General features: G+C 35.1%; 1 protein-coding gene across 2 annotated transcripts in view; it reads right to left on the bottom strand.

The window, feature by feature from the left end:
• LOC150104578 (ATP-dependent RNA helicase DDX55) overlaps positions 1–23,753 on the bottom strand; it is a 370,346-nt gene that overhangs the window by 199,344 nt on the left and 147,249 nt on the right. For both annotated transcript variants that reach the window (XM_090395791.1, XM_090395793.1), the window contains exons 7-8: positions 21,954–22,137; positions 9,907–10,031 (exon numbers count right to left, since the gene is read on the bottom strand). In XM_090395791.1, the coding sequence (XP_090251917.1) occupies positions 9,907–10,031; positions 21,954–22,137 (309 nt within the window). The remainder of the gene's footprint in view (positions 1–9,906; positions 10,032–21,953; positions 22,138–23,753) is intronic.

Here is a 23,753-nt window from a genome sequence, read left to right as displayed (position 1 = left end):
TTATTTCAAAGCCGAATGTTTGTATAATTGATAGTTCACGAGAATACAATCCTCAGCATCAGAGTTGCCTTAGCAACTCTAAGGCAACTCCGATTTGTCTTAAAATCCTCTTAAAAGAACAAGACCACTACGCAAGCATCCATATATTTGCCTTTTATTAGTATAAAAATTATTATTATTATTATTATTATTATTACCACGGGCTACTCCAGGAGTCCTTAGACTCATCGAGGGAGGCCCTAAACATCATGTTCACGCAGCTGTTCAACATTCTCACAGTATCTATCATACCTTGCCTTGAACTCGCTCACTGTCATAGCACCCACAACAGACTCTGGCAGCTTATTCCACTCATTTACCACTCTAAAAGTAAAGAACCCAGCTCTAACACCCCTGCTAACCACGCTCTTGCCCAGCTTCCATGGGTGTCCCCTAGTTCTCCCACCACCAGTCCTGATCTCAAAAATATCATCTGAATTAATCCTATAGAATCCTTTTAGCAATTTGAATGTCTCAATCATGTCTCCCCTTTTCCGCCTATCAACTAGTTTCTGCAGCCCACAAATCTTCAACCTGTTTTCATATGGTTCATTCCATAGACCTGCTATCATCTTAGTCACTCGCCTCTGGATCCTCTCAACCTCCTCCCCATCAAGAAGGAACCGAGGTGACCAAATCTGGGCACAGTAGTCGAGATGAGGTCTTATCAGGGCTCGGTACAGAGGTACAATAACTTGTTTTTCTCTGCTCGTCAAGGTATTTTTCAACAACCAAGTGAGTTGATGAGCTGATTTAGCTACTTTCGCAATATGCCCCCTAAACTTCATCTCCCTATCCACCAACACACCCAAGTCCCTGGCAATCTCTTGGAGTACAGTTCCACCAATGTGGTATACTGCTGCTAATCTTTTCACTCCGAAATGCATAACCTTACATTTTGTCACATTAAATTGACATCCATTCTCCTTAGTCCAGAACTCCAATCTATCTAAGTCATCTTGCAAGACTTTGACATCTTCTGCATTCACTATCGCCCTACCCAACTTTGCATCATCAGCGAACAAATGAATTGTCCCACTTAGACCCTTCCCTATATCGTTAATGAACAGATTAAACAGCAGTGGTCCAAGAACAGAACCCTGTGGCACACCACTAGTCACAGGCCGTTTTTTGGACTCTACTCCTGAATAAACTACTCTTTGATATCTCTCCATCAACCACCCAGCTATCCATCTCACCAACCCTATATCCATTCCCATATGTTGTAGTTTACGGATTAGAATTCCATGTGGTATCCTGTCAAACGCCTTTGCCAGGTCCAGCAGTATCACTGTAAACCCATTTCCCTTATCCAGTTCAGCCGTCACCTTGTTATAAAACTTGAGCAAGTTACTGAGGCATGATCTACCCTTCACAAAGCCATGCTGTCCTCTGTATAGTATCTCATTTTCATCAATCCATTACTGTATTTTTCCCTTGACTACTTTCTCCAAGACCTTGACAACGACTCCTGATATGCTGATCGGTCGGTAATTTGCAACCATAGTCTTGGATCCTCCTTTATGCAGTGAAACTATTTTCCCCTCTTTCCACGCCTTCGGGACTAAGCCAGACCTGAGACTCAGATTAAACAACATGGTCAAGGGCACTGATAATTCATTAGCCGCTTCATGCAAGACCCGTGCCGGTATACCATCCAATCCCACAGATGTATTCACATTAAGGTTCTGTAATAGACTATTCACCTCCACTTCATTCATCACAATTCCCATATAAACTAATGGTTCCTTCATTTTTTCAACGTCACCACCTGGATGATATACTTTTGCAAAGTGCGCGCTCAGTAACTCCACTATATCAACTGGTTCAGTGAACTCTTTACCATCGTCATTCCTTAAAATCATTTTGCCATGTACAGTTTTTTTCTTGCTTGCAGCATATTGAAAGAACTGTTTGGGATTCTCTTTTGCTTGCATAGCTAGTTTCCTTTCATAATCGGCTTTTGCTGTTTTTACCACACTCGTTACCCTTCTGGCCTGTACTTTATACCGTTCGTGTGCCTGCAGGTCACCCCTTTCTTTAAATTCCCTCCATAGTTGTTTCTTTTTTTGCAGCTCAAGCTTAATGGTGTTATTCATCCATTTAATCCCTCCTTGTTTCACTATTCGTACCTTAGGTATACAATCAGCCATAACCTCCTGTAAATGCTCTTTGATCACTTCCCATGCTCTATCAACGTCCAGCCCTTGCAGTTGTACATGCCATGGCACTGATCCAAGCAATCTCCTAAGCTTGTCATACTTGCCAGCATAGTAATTCCACATATACCCTGTCTTAATCACAAATTTCACACCTTTAGCCACCTCCCAGGTCAAGACCTTATGATCACTCTCACCAATAGGTGGCAACATGGTCATATTCATTACAGTCAAATTCTCAGATACTATTACCAGGTCAAGCACTCTCACACCCCTAGTATTTTCAATTACATGCTGTTTCAGATAGTTATCCCTTAATAATTGAATAAAATCCATTTCCTTCCTCACATGTGTCCTCTCCTCCTTCCAATCAATGTTACCATAGTTGAAATCCCCCATAATAATTACCCTCCTTCCACTCATTTCATCAATTTGTTTATGCATACCATCTCCACCATCTATTCCATCACCTGGTCTATAGCAGCACCCAACTGTATATTTTATTCTGCCAGTATCAATCTCACACCAAATAGCCTCAAATGAGCTCCTTTCACTATCCTGCAATACTTCAATTCTCCTTGGCTGCAGTTCATCAGCTATCATCAATAACACCCCTCCCCCAATTTTATTCTCTCTGTCCCTCCTAAACATACTATAACCTACACATTCTATTCCACTAACTATATCATCTTCCGTCAGCCATGTTTCACTAATGCCAATAACCTGTGGCCAGGAAGAGCCAATCAAGGCCAAAAATTCTTCCTTCTTGTTCCTAATACTCCTGGCATTAGTATACATGAATTGCAGTGTTCCCTTTGTCCCACCCCTATCTTGATGCGTTATTCTAAATATCCCATTCCCATTTTTTGTCCTTATTGCTGGCTCAGGTACATTATATACATTTTTACACTCAACTGTCTCATTGATGTCTGGATATCCACTTCCCCCCCTCCTTGGTAGTTCTAGTTTCCCTGGTTTTGCACATCCATTTTCACTTCATTCAGCAACACTTTTTCCAGTCTCCGCACACCAAGTCCATTCAAATGCAGGCCATCCATCTTGTATAAGTCCTTTCGCCCATCAAACTCATTCCACACATCCACAAATTCCACACCACACCGTCCGCATAACCTGCGCATAATATCATTTGCGATTATGGCCCTCCTTCTAAACTCCTCTCTGTCATACCGCGGTAACAGACTCACCATTCTAACTCTGTCACTCTTTTCTTTCGCTACCTTTAACAATACTTTCAAGTCCTCTCTCATGAAAAATTTATCACCTTTCAATTCATTCGTACCAGCCACAATTGTTATTTCTTTCACCATCTGTTTTTGCACTCTAATGCTCTCACTTACATCCTTAAATTTCGCACCCAGTAAGTACGATTTAGTTACACTCCCATCTATTACTCCTCTTAATAATGAGTCACCATACAACACTCTCTCCTTCATTTCGGAAACTCGCCCACGCTGTTTATTTACGTTAGCCGAATCACTCTGGAAAGAGTTTTGCAGGTGCTCTAATTGCCGCTGCGCATCTTGTATCACTGCGCGCAGCCTAGCGATCTCACTTCCTACAAATAATTCCTCATTTTTTTTATCATTCACACCATTTTCTCTTTCTGTATAATTGCTCTCGCTCTTTCTTAGATCAACGCTCACATTGCCATCTTGTACACCGCAATTCCCTATATCGATCCACTATTTTCACTCACATTCTGGCTTTCTTCAACCATAACTGTCTCACAACCTGACACATACTTCGACTCCTCACTTTGCATACACTTTCTACACATTCTCCCACCACTATCACTTTCAATCCATACTCCAGCCTCATTCGGGAATGCATACATTCCACACACATCACATTGGACAAATTCTCTCACATTATAGTTCTTGAACAATGGCATCGTATTTTTGGACGCCATTATCTTACGTCGCATTGGCGCCATATTCAAATATATGAAACGTATCGTTAAAGACTAAATTAATTTACGGAATTGACACCAAAATCACACAGACACAACAAGCTACCAAATTTAGACAATATTACGTTATGATTTTTAACATATATTCTAATTTCCATTCAAAATTGTACTTAGCTTTCGGGAGCTCCCTGAAAACACGACCGTTCCCCTGGCCCTCTGATATAAATTATATAAAGATTTTATTTTATAAAGGTTTTACTGGCCTGACAACTGTTTTGAACTGGTTGGTTCTCTTCAGAGACCAGGCAGAAACCTCAAGAGAGAAAGCACTCTCATTCAGTACTAAAGAAATAAAATGTCAGAGAAATGTATTTTTCATAAGTGAACTCCCAGTCAATGCATAAAAATAATTACTAAAGAAAGAGCTATATGGTTTCACTTTGGCAATGTAAGCAGGTCAAATTTATGAAATGTTCATAGTTTCTACAAACGTTAAGCTGAAATAATGTTGGATCTTTAATATCCACTTTTCCTATGTAATAATTATGTAATGCTGTCACTGAGGATACATACCCAGGAAATTGATGATGAGAAGGAGGAGAAGGTTTCTGCCTGTTCTCTGATGAGAACCAACAGTTTGAAACAGCTGCCAGGCCAGTGGAATACAATCCTCAGCATAGTTTGAATCTAATTTAAGCACCAATAAAAAGTGAATATATGAACTGGGCTCGTTGGGAAAGTTCATGTCTTTTAAGAGCACAAACCAAGGTAACTCCAATGACGAAGGTTATATTCTCATAAGCTCTATGGTAAATTTCAAAACTTAAGTTTCTTTCAACATTTGGCTATAACATATAAATGGTTTTATAATACCCTCTATTTCAGTACAATTTTATCCTCTGTTTTAGCCAAATTAAGAGATATGGCTCTATTCTTTAATATCTAAAGCTTGATTTTCTGCAGTCAAAATACTCCAAATAGTAAGATCATCTTATTGGGTTTCCTTCTCCAGTTCCCACTAATCAAGCAAGCAGGGATGATGAGGTATTACCATTAGTGATGGTAATAAATAGTTCTTCTTACCAGATACCTGACAACCCACAATATCTTGCCCTTGACTGCATTCAAATATATTGTGGATGTCAGTTCTCCTCTCATTAACTCAGACCACAATTTAAGATTCCTTCACTTTAGAACAACCTCAGTCTCATGTCCTCTAGCATTACAATGATACCAAATGGGATGACCTCTGCGACAACTCTTCCTTTCCATGGTCTGACCACCGCTTGTCCTACCAATCCAAAAACCTGTTCAAACCAAATAACAGAAATAATTATAACTGACATGAAGGCCTTCATCCCTAATTACAGCCAAAATTCTCAACTACCATCCAAAACTTGGTTCTGCAAGAAGTGTTCCAAGGAAGTCCATGAAGCAATTTTCAGCATATCATGCATGCAACTGAGAGTATATATCAACCTACATTGCACCTCAACAACAACTGAAAAAACACCATTATAAATCTAAATCCCATTCTGAAAGGTCCAAATACTATAAGTTTGCATACTGTACTAATCGCTGAGCCTTCTGGTCACTAGCCAAAGTTGGTTTGTTGATTGATTTATGATTTATTGGTGCAAGGATAGCAAAGGTTACAGCGATACAAGGTATAAATAAATAGAAAGAGATAAATTAGTAAATAATATGTACATATGTATGTTTATACAAAAATTAAGTTAAGCAATGCAGTATTTACATATAATTAAAATTAATAATCAAATGAGTTCATATAAATTAATTATTCATAAAACATTAAATATATCATGCAATTTGCTCGAGTCTGATAACATCTGCCTGAATGTATATGGCTCAACTAGGTAGGTAAAAATTGCATTCCTCTATGGTGTAAAGTGCTAGCACTCCACCAGAATATGACAAATGGTGGGTCATCAGCACTCAGTAATTAAAAATGTGTAAAATGACTGTGACCTATGCAGAGTTTTTGCCCAGCCACTGTCAATCCGGATGATAAATAAAATCAAAACACCCAAAGACAAGAATGGCACACCATTCTTCTCTTCCAATTCATGCACTGATAACCATGAAAAAGTATCCCCTCATATTCTACCAAGAACTACTCACTCCATGTCACCTTTCATTACCTGCAAGAAAGAAATCAGAAGAATGATGAATAACTTGTACACAAAGCATCTACTTCTGATCTAATCTTTAAAGGTACCAGTGGCATGATTATAAACAACAAATTACATGATAACCACAGTAATTAACTTTAATGAAATGAAAGTACAGATATTTCATACTAAAAATAACAGTACATCATTAGTATGCAGAAACAAGCAAATCAAAAAACGGGAATAAAAGGTACATACAACAAGCGATTTACCAATTAAAAACTGTTGCTGCGTGCTAGAAATTAATATATTAATAAATAATATTATTAAAAATATACAAAATATCTGTACTTTCATTTCATTAAAGTTAATTACTGCAGTTATCGTGTAATTTGTTGTTTATCTACTTCTAATGATATGCCATCTATTGTGCTAAAAACCTGTGCTCCTGAAATTAAAACCTATCTTGTAACACCTCTTCAATCTTTCCTACTTGAGTGGCATGTACTGCATAGAATGTAGACAAATCTACATTCAGCACATTACAAAGAAAGGCAATAAAAGTTAGTACACAAACTCTGTCCAATCACTATCAAGCCTGTTCTCTCAAACTATAGAGGTCATCATCCAACTTCTACACCATCTGGAGACTCATCAGCTAATCAATCACCAGAAAGATGGATTCGACCAATCTCGACCCACAGACTGTTCTAGTACTCACCAAATACTTCTGGGCTCAATCCACAGAAAGGTTTAAAGAAACTCAAGTATTGAGTCTCAACATTTCTAAGACATCTGATTGGTTCCAGAACAGAGGGCAGCAAACTACAATCCTGAAATAGTCTTTCAACCAGCTTCCTCTGATCACTCATTATATGTGTCTCACACACTCCATTCTTCCTTCTCATCTGACAAATTTTTAATGCCCAATTATTACAAGCCTCGAGATAATTAATGCCGAAATTCTGATCTCGCTGTTCTCTAATAGTCTGAGTATCACCTGGTAAATTTCAAAGATATGAAAAACACACTCTTGTGTGATTTCCTACAACAGAGATCTCACCTTCTCCTCCTTTACTTTCAATAACACTAAAATATCAAAACATAATTAGATTTCTCTTCTTGGGCCCACCTGTATCCCAGCCAATCCTGGCATTAAAGTATCTCAGCCATAATTTTTTGTACAGGGCATTAGTTTGCCTATATAACTTCTTACACTGTATAAATCCCAAATTGATTCAAACTGGAATACTACTCACATTTGGAGTGCTGTGTGCATGCGCACACACAAAGTGTTTCTAGCAGTGCTTGATGCTATTCAGAAGAAGAAGGCAATTAGATTAACTGATGACCATGCTATCACAAAATCATCTGAGTCTCCCCTCGCTTTGCATCTCTTCTACAGGTACTTTTATGGTTAAATGCTTTGTTGAATTGGCCACATAATGAAAAGGAACAGGAAAAACAAATTCAATGTGTTTGCAGTTGCAATGAAAGGGTATTTTGGATAGCTGTTGCTTTATTTTAACAGGCCCAACAAAAAAGCAGAGGTATTTTCCAGTTACTGGAGCAGTGACTCAGAAGAGACAGAACTGAAACACTGTATCTGTGATAGAGGTAGAAATGAGTCTGTGATGGAAGAATCCTCTATGAGATGAACGTTCTCCTCTGTTCAGCATCAAGAATTTTTAAGGACGTTTTAGATGCACCACCACAAATGTATGAACAGTATTCTAAGGATGGGCAGATTTGGGATTTGTATAGGGTTAGTAGCTAAGTTGAGCAGGCATAAAACTGCAGTTTTTTTGGAACACTCTCCTCTATTCTTTCTTCTCCAAAAACCACACCCTTCAACTATTCAAAATACCATGAAAATAATTTTTTTTTTGTTCTTCTTGTCCTCTTATACACCCTTGCCACTGATGTACTACAGATCTTGTGCTTTGCTTATTCACTGTGGATCAGATATATGTATATTACAAAAAGTAAGTCATCAAGTGAATAACACATCTCTTTTACTAGGTTATGGGTTGAAATCTCACTGAAGAATGGATGTTTAAGGAAGTCATTAGGTGATAGATAATTTTGTTTGTCCAGTATATATCATATGTCAACATTTTGCTTACTAAAGAATGAAGTGAGGTTTCCTGACTTAAAACATTGCCAGATGGCTGACTGAGTGAACGCTATGCAATAAGAAAGGTGGTTGTCACACCATGCTACAATGGGATTTGAACCGAAGTCTATACGATTTGAGAACAAATCCCATTGCAGTATGGATGTTTGTGAAATCATTAAGCAGTAGACAACCCAACCACATTTCTTATTGCAGGCCTGAAGTAGCTTGGAAAAAAAAATACTCTGTTAGCCCTCTGATCAAGAGCTTAGCATTACCTACTTTAGCAAGAAAGATTAAAAAACATCAACCACCCAGAATGGTAATGTGGTAAATTGTCACATTGTCAATCTTTCCTGGATAGAAATTTCTGAACTCTTGATGACCAAATACTAAAGGATTTATGTGCTAACGATAAAGTATAGATAATCAAAGATAACCTAGATAACCAAAAATCATATTATTTAAAAGTGTTAAAACCAACTGCCTATATTAATTAAGTAAACTAATATGTAATTCAGTTTGTTTGCAGAATTTCCACAGCTCCCTTGGGCCTCTTATAGTTTGGTAAATGACATTTTTGTTAATTATTTATAATGCGATGAAATAATCAATCTGACTAGAAATTAAAAAATTAGCTCATTCTTTACATAAAGCATCAGAATATAGCATAAACCTGGAGAATAAAATTCAAACCATGTATTATCACATTTTTGATTAACAATAAGAAATTTTAAGTAAAGATCATAAAATTGCAAATCTTTTGTACATTATCATTTGAAAATTATACTGATCTATGAAAAACAATAATAAATTTAGTTTAATCCTTTATCCAAGTGTGAGCAAACAAAGTTTGCACCTGAAAATATCTTCAGGCCTGAGTCAAGGTGGTGTCTCTGTTGGCAACTCGTAGCAAAGGTGGACCAAGCTCGCATCAATCCTTGTCCCAGTATCTCCCATCATGCAAAGCACATCTCCTTGCTGACATGTATAATACTATGCATTAAGGGAAGGGCCACTACCCAGACCAGTTTCGACCTTTATTGAGGTCTCGTCAGTGGGAGGCAGACCCAGAAGGTGATACTAAGGCAGAAGGAGCAATGGAGAAGTCATATTTACCTATATGATTATAATTAAGTATACTAATAAGTAATTCAGTTTGTTTGTAGAATTTCCACAGCTCCCTTGGGTTCCTTATAGTTTGGTAAATGACATTTTTGTTAATTATTTATAATGCAATGAAATAATCAATCTGACACAAACAATCAATCTCCCACTATGCAAAGCACAAGGAGATGTGCTTTGCATGGTGGGAGATACTGAGACATGGAGTGATGAGAGCTTGGTCCACCTTTGCTAAGAGTTGCCAACAGAGACACCACCTTGCCTCAGTCCTGAAGATATTTTCAGGTGCAAACTTTGTTTGCTCACACTTGGATAAAGGATTAAACTAAATTTATTATAGTCTAACCAAGTGCAAAATAAACTTTGCATGAAAAACAAGTTTTCTTACATGAAAAAGTAACTTACAATTTCAGCATGGAAGAAAAATAATCTACTGATGCACATGTACAAAAAAATACCATATGCTTCTCATGACTTCGTTTTTGCAAAAATGATACCAAGATGTTAAACTTCTGGTCTGAATCACATATCTGAAAGGACAGGTAAAGCATATGACAGGCAAGTGGTAGGTTAAGGTTATACTGACACAAAACCAACTAAAGTCATAGTGTATGAAAGTAGTAAGAGCAATACACAACAGCAAAATAAGCAAATAAATAACATTGTACAAAAATAAATTTTAAGAACAATGTATATTATATATAGATAAACAGACATATCCCAGTCACACGGTATGTCAAGCTCCAGACCAGTCATATAGCCAATCACTTTGGTCAGGAAAATAAGCAAACAAAAAATTCTGAATAATTTTTGCAAAAGAAACTGTTATTCACTTAGGGCTTAAGAGAACATACCAAACAATTTTGTCATCAATCTACACCAATGCAAGCGTTTCCATTTCAGCAATAAGATTGTGTGGATTTCTTGAATATGTTATTCAAATAAAATACACATTCCATTAATTACTTACAATTATTTCATTATTAACTTATTATAAAAGCATATTTATTTTGTAAAATAATGACAATGTAAAAGCAGCCAAGCATGAACATTTATATAAATAACTGTGTAGAGCATATGCACTGTTAGTGCATACCATGATTTGACATCAGAGAAATTTTAGCAAGCAAAGCAAGAAAATATTTTAGAGTGTGGTGCAACAATATTTCAGTCAAGATTTTGGTAGAAGATGTTTACCGTTGGACAAAAAAAAAAGCACATGTTGACAGCTATATACTGCTTAACATAAGAATGACAAACCCAAATGTGGCTAATGCGTTTTACATGATGACATGCAGTGTATCATACACTAGCAAAGGAAAATATTGAAAAAAATAATAGGAGAACCTAACCTAATATGTACTTCCATTGAGAAGGAAACCATAGCATCAAGAGGTAAATTCAAGTATGAAATGGAGATTTACTGTTAACAGCAAATGGTATATGCCAATATCTTCAAGCTGTTTCTTACAGGAATTTGTTCAATTAAATTCAAATTAAAGTAAAATAACTGATAATTCTACATTGATTGGAACAGAAGAAACTAATATGTGCTTCCATTGTCTTATGTGAGAACTTATATTCTTTATTTTGAAATGGCCGTGTTTGTCTAAATTTTCTCTCATCTACTGGAAGGTAGTATGATTCTGCTTCCTCAAGTAAATTTTTCTCTCCTGGTGAAGGTGGAACAGATGGTTACTAATGCCTTGAACTTGGAATGTAGAACAGATAATTCATGTAATTATTTGCTCAGAACTGCTGAAAGTTGAATTTTAGTTATTTAAGGTGTAGTTTGGTGGAACTAGATGTTATAACTTGGCCCTACATAATTGTCATTGTTTTGTTAAACTCTTAACTCATTACAAATTGTTTGCAGAATTAAATTGAAAGTGTGTGAAAGTGATTTAATATTTTAACTCTACACAGGATGAATTGTACTTACATGTGATGTATATGATAACTGTAAATAGTATTTGATTTATTAAATACTTTTTTTATTACATTTGGAGTATTAACCGACTTCAGCTGTAACAGAAAATAATTAACTCAATTCAAAGTTTTCTTTGAATTGATTTACTGCATATGTCGGCATATAAGATGACTCTCAAATACTGAGAGTCGTCTTATATGACTTTTAATACGAGAGTTTTCAATACAGAAAACCCCCTCGAAATCATGGGTCATCTTATACAGCGAGTATAAAAAGGGAAGCTTAATTTCTTGGATGAACATTTAAGTAGTTAAAATACATCATTATATAAGAAAATAGATGTTTATAAACAAATCAGATAGTTTTTTGTTACATAAATTTATTTAAAATATTACAATAGATGTCTTAAAAAACAAATAATAATTATTAACCTTAATTTTCATATTAATTTTCTTCATTATCTGTTGAAAATAGTTCTTCAGATTCATTGTTTAAATGATCATCATATGAATCCCAGTTCGAATCTGGTGAATTTATCCATAAGATTAGAGATACCACACTTTTTAAATGATTTTATTACAGTCTCTACTTTTACTTTATTCCAAATTTTGATCACAAAATTGCACAACATATCAAGCGATGCAGCATGCATAGATCCACCATTTGTAAATGATTTTTCACCAATCAACATCCAGTTATTTCACTCTTCTCGCATGTGATCTTTAAATGGTTTGTTCAAGCAGACGTCAAGTGGTTGCAATATAGAAGTTAAACCACCTGGTATAACAGCAATTTTTGTGTTAATTTTTCCTAGAAGACTTTTAGTATTCTCAGTTAAATGACTATGAAACATATCCCATACTAATAAACTGCGTTTCTTCATTATACTGCCGGTTGCATTTTCCACACATTATTTATCCATAATTTCACACCATTTTCATCTATCCATCCTTTTTCATGAAAATGTACAAAAACACCTGAAGGAAATTTTATCTTAGGTTTAGTTTACATTTCAAGATGATCATTGGTTTTAACTTGATTCCATCAGCCAAATATGACAACACAACCATAAACCTTTTTTTTTTCATGACCTGTACTTCGAACTAGCACACTCTTACTACCTTTACACTCCACTGTTTTATTGCTTATCAGATCAAAGCTCATAGGAGTTTCATACATATTTCCAATATTTGGCAATAGAAATTTATATTCTTGTCTCAACTGATTAATAAATTTATGGAAACTGGTAAGTTTGTGGTCAAGATCTGCTGGTAGTTTGAGCAATTTTCGTTTTTTGTCATATTACCAGATTTTTTCTGTTCATAAAACGATTACACCATCCTGAAGTAGCTTGAAATTCTATACTTTCATCCAGATTCAATCTTGACTATTTTAGTGCAAATGCTCTAATCATATTTCTTGTAACAAGATAACCATTCTGCCTTTGTTCAAATACCCATTCTGCAAAGTGATTTTCAGTTGTGGCCATGAGGTGATCCCCATTCTCATCGCGCATTTTTTCTTTGGCATTTTTCTTAAAATATCTTCTTTCTTCCGCCATTCTCTTACCATCTTCTCAGTTATGTCAAACTTTCTTGCAGCAGCACAGTTATTAGTTTGCTTTGCCATTTCAATTACCCTTGTTTTAAATCGAGCTTCATACTTTCTTCGTTTCGTTGCAAGTTCCATGATTTTAAATGATAACAATTTTAATAATCCTAAAATTTAAAAAAAATTGCAATATTAATAATTAATTAAAATTAGGGCTAATCACTTTTAATTAGGGTAATTCGCATAAATACTAGCAAAAAAATAACGGATATGCATAGATATAAAAATAACGGATATAACAACAATACCTAATTGCATTAATACAAGAAAGAAGAAATTGGAGGGTCATCTTATACAACCAACATAGCTTAAAACCTAAAAATAGCCTAAAATTTAGACCTCATCCTATATGCCAACATATATGGTAATTACTGAGTTACTTAAGTTTGAGATCAGTAACAGCATTTCAACAAGAGACAAATGTGGTTGGCCTTTTGGCTAATATGATACTAAAAAAAAACCTTCCTGACATGAATCTAAAGATATGTATTCACATGTACTCACTCACAATAGACCAGGGGATGGAAAGGATTGTTAACTACAACCGAACCAATAGAATAAAAAAGAAAACAGAGAAACTACTTAAATCAATTACTACATGGCCCGAAGATACAGTCAAAAAATTACTTCCGTACTACGCTTGTACCCCGAGAATTTACAGTCTACCAAAGATACACAAACAAAACACACCACTCCAGCCGATAGTCGAAGGTATAGACAGTCCGAATTATCACCTAGCCAAGAAATTAGCAGCAACACTCAAGGAATTGGTAGGTCAATCCCCCTCCTATATCAGAAACACACAACAACGCTTCATAAACATAATCAAAGACATTACATTAGAAAAAGATGATTTATTAGTCAGTTTTGACATCTCTGCCCTCTTTACGAATGTCCAAATCGATGACACAATCCTTCTTTTACAGAATAGATTCCCTCCAGATATCACGGCCTCTTTGCGCATGTATTACGTTCCGGTTATTTTGTATGGCAAAACGCTTTCTACCTACAAAAAGAAGGCACAGCCATGGGCTTGGCATTATCTCCCCCCCCACACCACACACATTGCTAACTTTTATATGGAACATTCTGAGCAACATGCTCTAGATTCCTCTCCTTTAAAACCCAAAGTCTGGCTTAGATACATTGTTGATGTTTTCGCTATCTAGCCTCATAGCCGCCATACATTAGACACTTTCCTTTAAAACTTACAGTCTGGCTTAGATACGTTGACAATGTTTTCGCGACCTGGCCCCATGGCAGCCAGACTCTAGACACTTTCCTTAGCCACCTAAACAAACAACACAAATGCATACAGTTCACAATTAAGATTGAAAAACAGAACACACTTTCGTTTCTAGATACACTTGTCACGTCTTCCTTCTGGCAGTCTTTCCTTCACTGTTTACCAGAAACCAACACACACTGGCCAATATATACACAAACTCCTACCATAACCCAACACAAAAACTAGGTGTCATTAATACAGGGCTTTGAAGATTTGCTCTAATGAACAAGAGCTGAAAGATGAATTTAAAGTTATCAGCAATACATTTCTAAAAAATGGTTACAGCCAAAACACTGTTAAAAATTCTCTACAAGACCTCAATAAAAAACAAAGATAAACCAGACTACAATAAAACTATAATCATTCCTTACATTAAAGGGACATCAGATAAAATAAACAGAATATTACAGAAATACAACCTCAAAGCCACCTTTCAACCTCCTGCAAAATTAAAAAAGCTTATTGAACTCATCCAAAGACCCACTCCCTCGTCTGGCCCACCCTGGAGTATACCGTATTTATTGCACCTGTAATCTACCATATATAGGGGAAACAGGGGGCACCTTTCTGATCATGCCCTGAACACTTTACATAGAATTGACTGGAAAAGTAACAGTTGTTTACATCACACCAAAACATGGTATGAACGCAAATTTAAGGAAGCCTGTGAGGTTCTTATCAACCACCCCAATCTAAACAATAATGATGGTCTAAAAATCCCAAGCATATGGAAGGCACATATTCTACCCATGGAACCTTTCTCCCTAAGAGTTAACTATAAACAGGACTGTAGATAATTCAGAATCTAAATCTAATATAACAATTGACACGTTAAAAATAGGACATCACTGTTACTGTAAGAAAACTATTTACAGGAAAGAATGTTTCTCCCATATTATCTTAAATAGAATTTAGCTTTGATGTAGTTTCTAAATATTTAATTAATTTTATCTGTATTTTTTTTTTTTCACAAGTCATGCCAGTAGAATAACTGGCATGACTTGTGAAAAAAACAAATCAAATCATTGGTTCATGCATTTTGCACAGTCAAATGCATGAATCATTTGACTGTGCAAAATGTAACTCAGCTTGTCCTTGTATATACTCCAGATGATGACCTTAATATAAAGGTTGAAATGTCAGGAAATTAAAATAGTTATTTATAACATGGTTGTAAAGTTCACAATTTCTAAAATGAATAGATGAAGACAAGATATGTTTTCTTCAGTGTTGTTCCATGATCAAGATGCATGAATCATTTGACTTATGTTGCTCTCATATAGAGAGCAGATTTGTGTTAATCCTTCTCTTGTGTGAACTGAAGAAAGAATTAAAGTTTCTGTAGGAATCAAGAAAAAAGAAATTCCAAAAGTTTTATCCATATAGGACGATAACTGTTAGCTTATGTCACTGAAAGTGGCTATGTAGAAAGATTATTTTCTTTTTGTTCGAGTTTAATTTTACATTATTAATATTAAAAATATTAATAATATAAACTCATATATATTTGTCAATTAAGTATTATTTGCCAATTAAGTATTTTTATTTTGGTTATTAGGAATGTAAAGACTCAATCTCTTAATTGGTTTAATGAGTTCAAAAGGTTATTAAGGTTAACAGAGAGGTTATCACATTTGTGTGAGATCCTGGGTTTTGAATCTGTGTGCAAGGTTAATTAGGAGTTTAGTTTCATAGTTTTCTTTTTGTTTTTAAATCGAGAGTTAAATCACTTGGAGTGTGAGAGAGTAAGTAAATATAAGCCCCCCACACACACACACACAAATAATTGTAGATGTGTGTGTGTGTGTGTGTTGTAAAAATATTAATAATATAAAAGTGGCCAAGAATGAAAAGAATGAGCACATGTGGAAATTTAGCACATATGTACTGATAGTACTTAACATGTTAACTGCCAGTGGCCTATTGTGTAAACTTTCTGCTGGTGCCAATAGGTTGTTAGTATATTTTCATCGAAAATATGTATTGTTGAAATCTTTGAAATCATGCATTGCTGGTGGATTTTTTACTTTGTTGAATCACTGGTTGAAAGTTTCAAGTACTGTGTGGATTGAACTGGCATCCCCATTCATCTTCCATACAATTTACAGACATTATCAACTTGTCACTACTGCCAAAATGTACTTTCTCATCAATAATATATAATTCCTCTTATTTTTCACACTTATCACTATAGTTGCAACCTTTTTGGTAAAGCAACAAGAACTGAATTATTTTGTAGTTAGCATAAGGATAAATACTAAGATATCTCAAGATACCTCCAACACTACTATGAGTTCTATTGTCTCCTGAAAAAAAAATTTAATTTACACCTATAAACTTATGTTAGACTTATGGACTTATAAACCTATAGACTTATGTTGCCTGGTGATGATAGTACCATCTTTGTGCCACTTGCTTCTAATAAGCTGGATACCCACCCTTCCCTTGTGGGTCTAGAAACTTTGAACCTGTAATATAAACTCATGCTCTGAATTCATGTTAGTACAACTCCAGTATTGCAATTTTTGTATTTGTTGTACAAATATTTTCATGTTGTTTCTTTTATTTATTTGCTTATAAAAAAGTATTTAGTTCAATTTCACTAGTTACTCCATGAAGTATTCTTCCCTTTCTTCTCATCTGAAATACCTGCATCAGCAACAAATTATCATGTAGTCTGCAATAATGTTCAGTATGAAAAACACTTTAAGATAACTCATAGTTGCCCTCCTGATATAGACTGACAACTATTTGCTAAAGTTCAAATAAATAATGTTGCAGAAAAGTTCTCCTCTGGGCAAAGACATGTTGTCAGCCATATATCGCAATCCGAGGAACATGGATGTGACCAATGCATTCCGCAAGAAATCACACAGTGCTTGTTTTGATTAAACCTGAGATTATTAACTGTATTGTGTGATCCCTACAATCACTAAGAATGCATCATGGGAGGACACACTACTCCACTAAACACAACTCACCATCCCTCCTGTTTAATCCTACAACTACATTACGCCATCTACGGCCCTCCAACATTGTTGTTTTTTGTCTGTAAATTGGTATATTCTCTTCACCAATTTATCTGTAAAACCTTGCTATCTTCACATGAAATCAGCTAACTCATCTTCAATTGAAGCCCATATAAAGATTTCTGTCGTCACCATGAGAATGAAACTCAGGTCTTTTCCAGTAAAAGAGTGCAATGTCCCGGTCTTCTTACAATTGTACTATGGAGGTGATTCCATTGATTTTCAATCAAAACAGTAGAAAATAATAACTGAAGAGATAAGGAGAGCATAGCACAACATAGAGAGAGAGAGAGAGAGGTAAATTTGAAGCATGGAATAAAATATACCTTTTATTTAAGAAGTGCACAGACACAGATATACAGTCTGTTAATGGCAACTGATAGTTTCATGATAGTAACATGCTAACAGTTTCTTTGCTTGCTTTGATGCACTTCTTGAAATCAGGCTCAAAAGATGCAAGAAACAGTCTTAAATCTAGACTTGCATTAAGCTTGTTGCGGTACTTTATTTTTTATGAAGGTGTAAGAAGAAAAAGCTCTCCACTAGTTCTGTATTAGTAAATGGATTATTTGAGTGCCTTCTGAGCTATTCGTATTCCTCACTGACATCTACCCAGAAAGTAATAAGATGCTTTCTTTTAAAATCCAAATTTAAAGAAGAATCAGTTTAAAGTTCGATTAACTGCTCTTTTTCACTGATTGATAGTTTAGCTTCTTTGAAGAATTCTTCATTGAAGGGATATGTAATATAATTGTTTTCTTTTCCACTTGGAGAGAAGTACTTATAAAAGGACACTTTGAGACCTTCCAAGTGACTTAAAATATTCTCTTTCATGTTTTGGGATAGGTGCAAGTCATTCTCAGATATGAAGTTGTGCAGAGTTTCAAAAACCTCAGGCTGAACTCTTTCATCAATACACACTTTCCAAAAGTCCAGTTTTTTAATCATTGACTCAATTTTGTCATTATTTTGAATACAGTGATTGAGCTGTTCTGAAGTCTCAAGTTGAGTTTGTTTATTTCTAGAAAAATATCTGATAAATATGAAAGACTTCGAAGCCAATCACTGCCATGAAACTTTGGAGCGAGATGGAAACGATGTTCTTCAAAAAAAACCTGGACTTCATGTCTAAGTTCAAACAGCCGTGTAAGTACTTTACCATGAGATAGCCACCTTACCTCCGTATGCAAAAGTAATGTGCTGTACAGGCTGTTCATTTCTTCGCACAGTGCTTTAAACAATCTGGAGTTTCGTGGTTGTCACTTAATAAAATTTACAACTTTTACAGCCTCATCAAGAATGTCTTTCAATTCACTAGGAAGAGGCCTAGATGAATGAGTTTGTCTATGAATGCAGCAGTGACTCCATGGTACATAGGGAGCTACTTTTTTAACTCGGCTGCATAGGCCTAAAAAACAGCCTGACATGGATTTGGCTCCGTCAGTGCATACACTACAATTCAACCAACTTATGTCCTTTTCAATGAAATAACCATCAATCACATTAAAAATATCTTCCCCTGTAGTACGCTCTGTCAATGAGTAACAAAACAACAGATTTTCCTCAGTTTCATTTTCTGTCAAGTACCTCGCAATGATGAGCAAAATAGATAAATCAGCAACATCTACACTTTCATCGACCTAGATGGAAAAGAATTTACTTTTTTTTAAATTCTATCTACTACTGCAGCTTCAACATCGTCAGACATATCCCGAATTCTTCGAGACATTGCATTGTTTGAAAAAGAGATAGTATCAATTTTGCAGACATGTTCTTCCCCAAACACACAAAAAACAGCATCCTTAATATAAGGAGAAATTAAACCTTCAGCTATGGTGTGGTTTTTGCCACATTTAGCTATGCGATAAGCAATACAGTAGTAAGCCTTAACTCCATTCTCACTGTCTTTCTTTCTTGACATCATGTATGAAGTTACATTTGCATGCTTTTCTAAACACTGAAAATGACGTATTTCTTTGTTTTTACACCGTTCCTGTTTTCAATCACTGATCCATAACTAACACGCTTAAAAAATCGCTCACAACAACTGAAACTACGTTAAACATTAAATAAAAAAATACTTGAAAAGAATCACAATTAAAGACAACACACTTACTTATACTCAGTCAATAACTGAACTGATCAAACAGTCTGGCTAAGGATGTATTTATATTTTTGGAGAAGTTCTAGAAACGTGGCAAATGGAATTCAATGGAAGGTTTGTTATCACAAAAGTCATTTCTTAGTAACACGCAACTGTTCTGGAAAGGAGGATGGGCGACAAAAATGTCATATGAACTGTGCATAATGATTGGTAGAAGAGTGGTTTGTGGGAGGGGTTCAAAGCCGTGTCCTCACCAATTATCATTTGCTAATGTCCGCTAGTTTTGAAGTGTCTCAATTAGATGTGATTCAAACTTAACATTTATTGTTCCATAACTAGCATTTTGCATTTTGTTTACTTTACTTGTTTTTCATGTACCCCTGAATGGCCCAGAACATACTCCCGGGGTACACACACCACCAGTTGGGAACCGATGATCTACACCTACGACATCTACCGCCCACCAGCATTTTTGTCTGTAAATTGCATGTGTTCTCAATGCTGATTTGTCTGTATGCGGGATGAAAAATCAGAGTTTCTGGGAGAAAAACCCTACTAGAATTCTCCTCAATTATTGGTTTCTAATATATCCTAAACAAACACATTATTTTTTTTAAGTCTTCTATACAGTTTTGTTTTCAAAGAAAACACACTGCGGCCTTCATCAACCAGAAGGCCGCGGGTTCGAATCCACGCGTGGGCATGGATGTTTGTGATTGTCTGTGAAAATACCAGTGGTGGTAGTGGGCGGTAGATGGAATTGGTGTAGATGATGGTGGTGGTTGATGGATTGAGTGGTGGAGACAGAGAGCTGTAGGTGCCTTACCTCGATGAGTCTTTGGACTCCCTTGAAGTATCACATAATAATAATAATAATAATAATAATAAAAGTAAGGATAATTTGGAGACTTTCGCATCCTTTAAATAATGCAGAGAATTCTGTGAGCTTCTGACCAAATGCTTACTCCTCATTTTGTTATAGTACAGGCAAAGAACAAAATCATTCAACAATATAATGGTTAACTGGGTGTCATCACAGCCAGCCTGACTTTTTTTACTTCTGACTTTTTTTTTTGAAAGCCCTGCAGTTTTCACCAGGAAAAAAGAACAGCAAAAGATGCTTGGAAAAAAATCAAACTAAACAACAACAAAATTGATGCCAAGCACCATCAACATAAGAAGTAGCAATGTAAAAGAAGTGAAATGATAGAAGATTTAGAACATTATTATTTTGATATAACTGGTGTCATTGAGATGGAAGATTAAAATGGCAAGATACTCCTTAACCACTTCAATGTGTTATATTTTGATATTAGTGACAGGAAAAGGTAAATAATGCAACATTGAAAACAAAACTAAACTAACCTTCCCAAATGGCAGGCAATTTCAAGTAGTGATGTGAGAAAATTTCAAAATAGGAAACTGAACAATGATTTATTTCTGTCAGTCATCCTATAACTGTCTCTGCTAAAGTTGCAGTAAATACATACATTACAAAAAAAAAAAAAAAAGTTTTCTAACATGAACTGCAAAACCAAATATAGAAATATTATTGAAGAAAAATTACTTTGTAATGCTGAGAATTAAATGAGACTTATGACCAAACATCCAATCTTCAATCAAAAATAAAAAAACAAAACCTAGAGAAAGAAAAGACCAAATTCTAGTTTGAGTGATGAGTGAAGAGCTATTATATCCACTTTCTGCAAGAGAATGGCATATTCTTAAGAAGTTTATACCTCTTAATTTTTCTCAAGAAAGTCTGAAACAAGGATTCTTATGGAAATCAATTAGATAAGAATCCATTCTAATGGATTCATATCTAATGTTACAAAATTCTGTAATACCCTCCCTGCACCCAAAAAAAAATTCGATGTTATTCCATAAATGGCATGAATATCATAAAATTCTTCACTGAAGAAAGCCAAAATCATACCCATGCTGTTCATTATCAGTGAAGAAATGATAATCAGTTTTGAAATTTAAACAATTGACTATTATACTTCTCTATGCTTGTTCTGGCAAATGTTAAAGGCAAATTCTGTAAAATAAATGAAATTTTGATGTCTGCCCATTTAGCTTTAATCTCCATCTAAGCCTAAAACTTCTTCTTCACACAAGAATAAGGTGGTCGGCCCTATGCTTCCCCAAGTATCCTATGTCTGTAGATGCGTTTGTTCACGGGACCAGTTTTCCTGTTCTGGGGGGACGAAAAATACAAGTTTCCAGATGAAAAAAAACCATATGTCCATATGAGACCGGCTAACTCACCTTTAGTCGAAAGAGTCCAGACAAAGGTTCCTCATGCCTTAGACGGGAATCAAACCCAGGTCTTTTTGACCAAAGGGCTTCGTCTATACTGACTGAGTTATGGAGGCTCAAACCTAAAACACAGATTTGAAATAATATGTACAGTACTAAAATTAAATATATATTACTAAAAAGGAATGATAAATTTAGAATAAAATTAAAACAAAAAAAGAAAATTACCATATAAAAATTCTTTAGCGTAGAAGGAGTGTGCTGAACTTCTCCCTCAATCTTTTCCTTGACTGTAATAAATACAGGATTCCTCAGACCTGCACGAATAATATCTTCAACTTCTTTTGTCTGAGTTGCAGAAAAAAGTCCAGTTCTTCTTTGTTTAGGGATATAGCTCAAAATTGTATTTAAACTAAATTAAAGAAACTATAACTTTAAAAATGTCTACAATATTTAGATATATAAATCAGCTAACAAAACACTATATGTTGAAATAAATAAATGCAGCAATACCTCATTTATAAACTTTTCAATTAACCAGAAATTTAATTATTTTATTTTATTTTTTATGTCTGCTGTCTGTGAAAGGGCGTAAACTTATAGTATCATGGATGGGCTAAGGATTTTTTAATATTGCTGTATTTTTATTTATTTATTTTTATTTTTATTTTTTGTAATTTTTATTTAATACAGCAATCCCTCGATTAGTGCGCCTGATGCATTATTTAAAACAGCACATTAATCAAAAATTCACTAATCGAGTGTAATAACCTATGGGAAAAAGTATAATTCATTCCTCAAATTTCTTTTTTAAAGAGAATTAGGGTATGTAAGGCCTAATTAAAGGAAAACTATGAAGCTGAAAGACAATAAAACACATTCAAAATATAAATCTATTATTCTGGCAGGCATTCTGTTTCTTTTTTTCATACAACTGCCTCTTCTGCAAATTTTCCTGCTTCTCTCTTCACAAGGGCCAGTCTCTAAGCATTGCTACTTAAAAGTTTCGGTTGCACGAAAAATATTTTAAATTTGTTTCTGTGAAATCTCTTTGGGCTTGTCAGCGATTAAATTTTCATCATATTCTTCAGGATCTTCCTGCTGTGCATCTAAATTTAGTAGGTTGGAATCACTCAGTTTCTCAAAATGAGATTTAATTAACTTAGATTCATTTGAAAAGCCTCTAAAATTTTTCATTTGCGCAATGTGGAAGAATGTGCTTCCAAATGGATTGCATATTGCTAGCAGTAATTTCATTTGACTTTGCGACTTTATAACCAGGCTGAGATTTCTCTGATTTAGCCAGAAAAGTCTTGGAAGGCATTGGCTTCCAAAAAAAAGACCAGTTTCATCGACATTAAATATTCGTTGGTTACAATAGCCCGCTTCTTATTATACAATTTTCTTCAAATCTCTGGACAATTTGCAGCCACCTCCTTATCAGCACTTGCAGCTTCACCTGTGATTAGAACATTATGTAGGCTATTTCTCAAACCACCCAACACTAACGTGGAATTCTTCTTTTCCATCATTGATAGCCCTTTCTTTCAAGGTTGCAAAGAGACTTAATGCTTTTGATTTAATAAGGTCAGTTCTTAGCAGGATCCGTTTTTGGTTACAATCTTCAATCCGTGTACAAAGAAGTCTCTCTAATTCAATCATTATAATACTTTGTATTCAGCAGCTTTGCTTAAAATTGCTCTTATAGTTGATTCACCCATTTTTGTGTTCATGTCTTATCTTTGCTCTGGACTCGCCTTGTTCACTTTCTTTATTATTTCAAATTTTTTTTTCAATGAGACTTTTCGAATCATTTCACACTCACTTTTTTGCTCACTAATTCTTTTACTCATGATGAAAGGTTGGGAAAATACTTTAAAAAAAAATTGTAAGGAAAATAATTGCAAAGGAGGTACAAGATATGATCGGGAAAATGCTATGTAATTAGCAGACGACATAAATTTTGGCGGTAAAAATTTGGAACATAGCATACATAGAGTACATGGAAGTAGTGTAGTATGCCATTAA

Source organism: Typopeltis vanoorti, chromosome 7, assembly GCF_054136105.1.
Source record: "Typopeltis vanoorti isolate ZY-2024b chromosome 7, IOZ_Tvanoo_1.0, whole genome shotgun sequence".
Taxonomy (NCBI): Eukaryota; Metazoa; Arthropoda; class Arachnida; order Uropygi; family Thelyphonidae; genus Typopeltis; species Typopeltis vanoorti.
The sequence above is the reverse complement of the archived record's forward strand: the minus strand, read 5'-3'. Positions and strand labels throughout refer to the sequence as shown.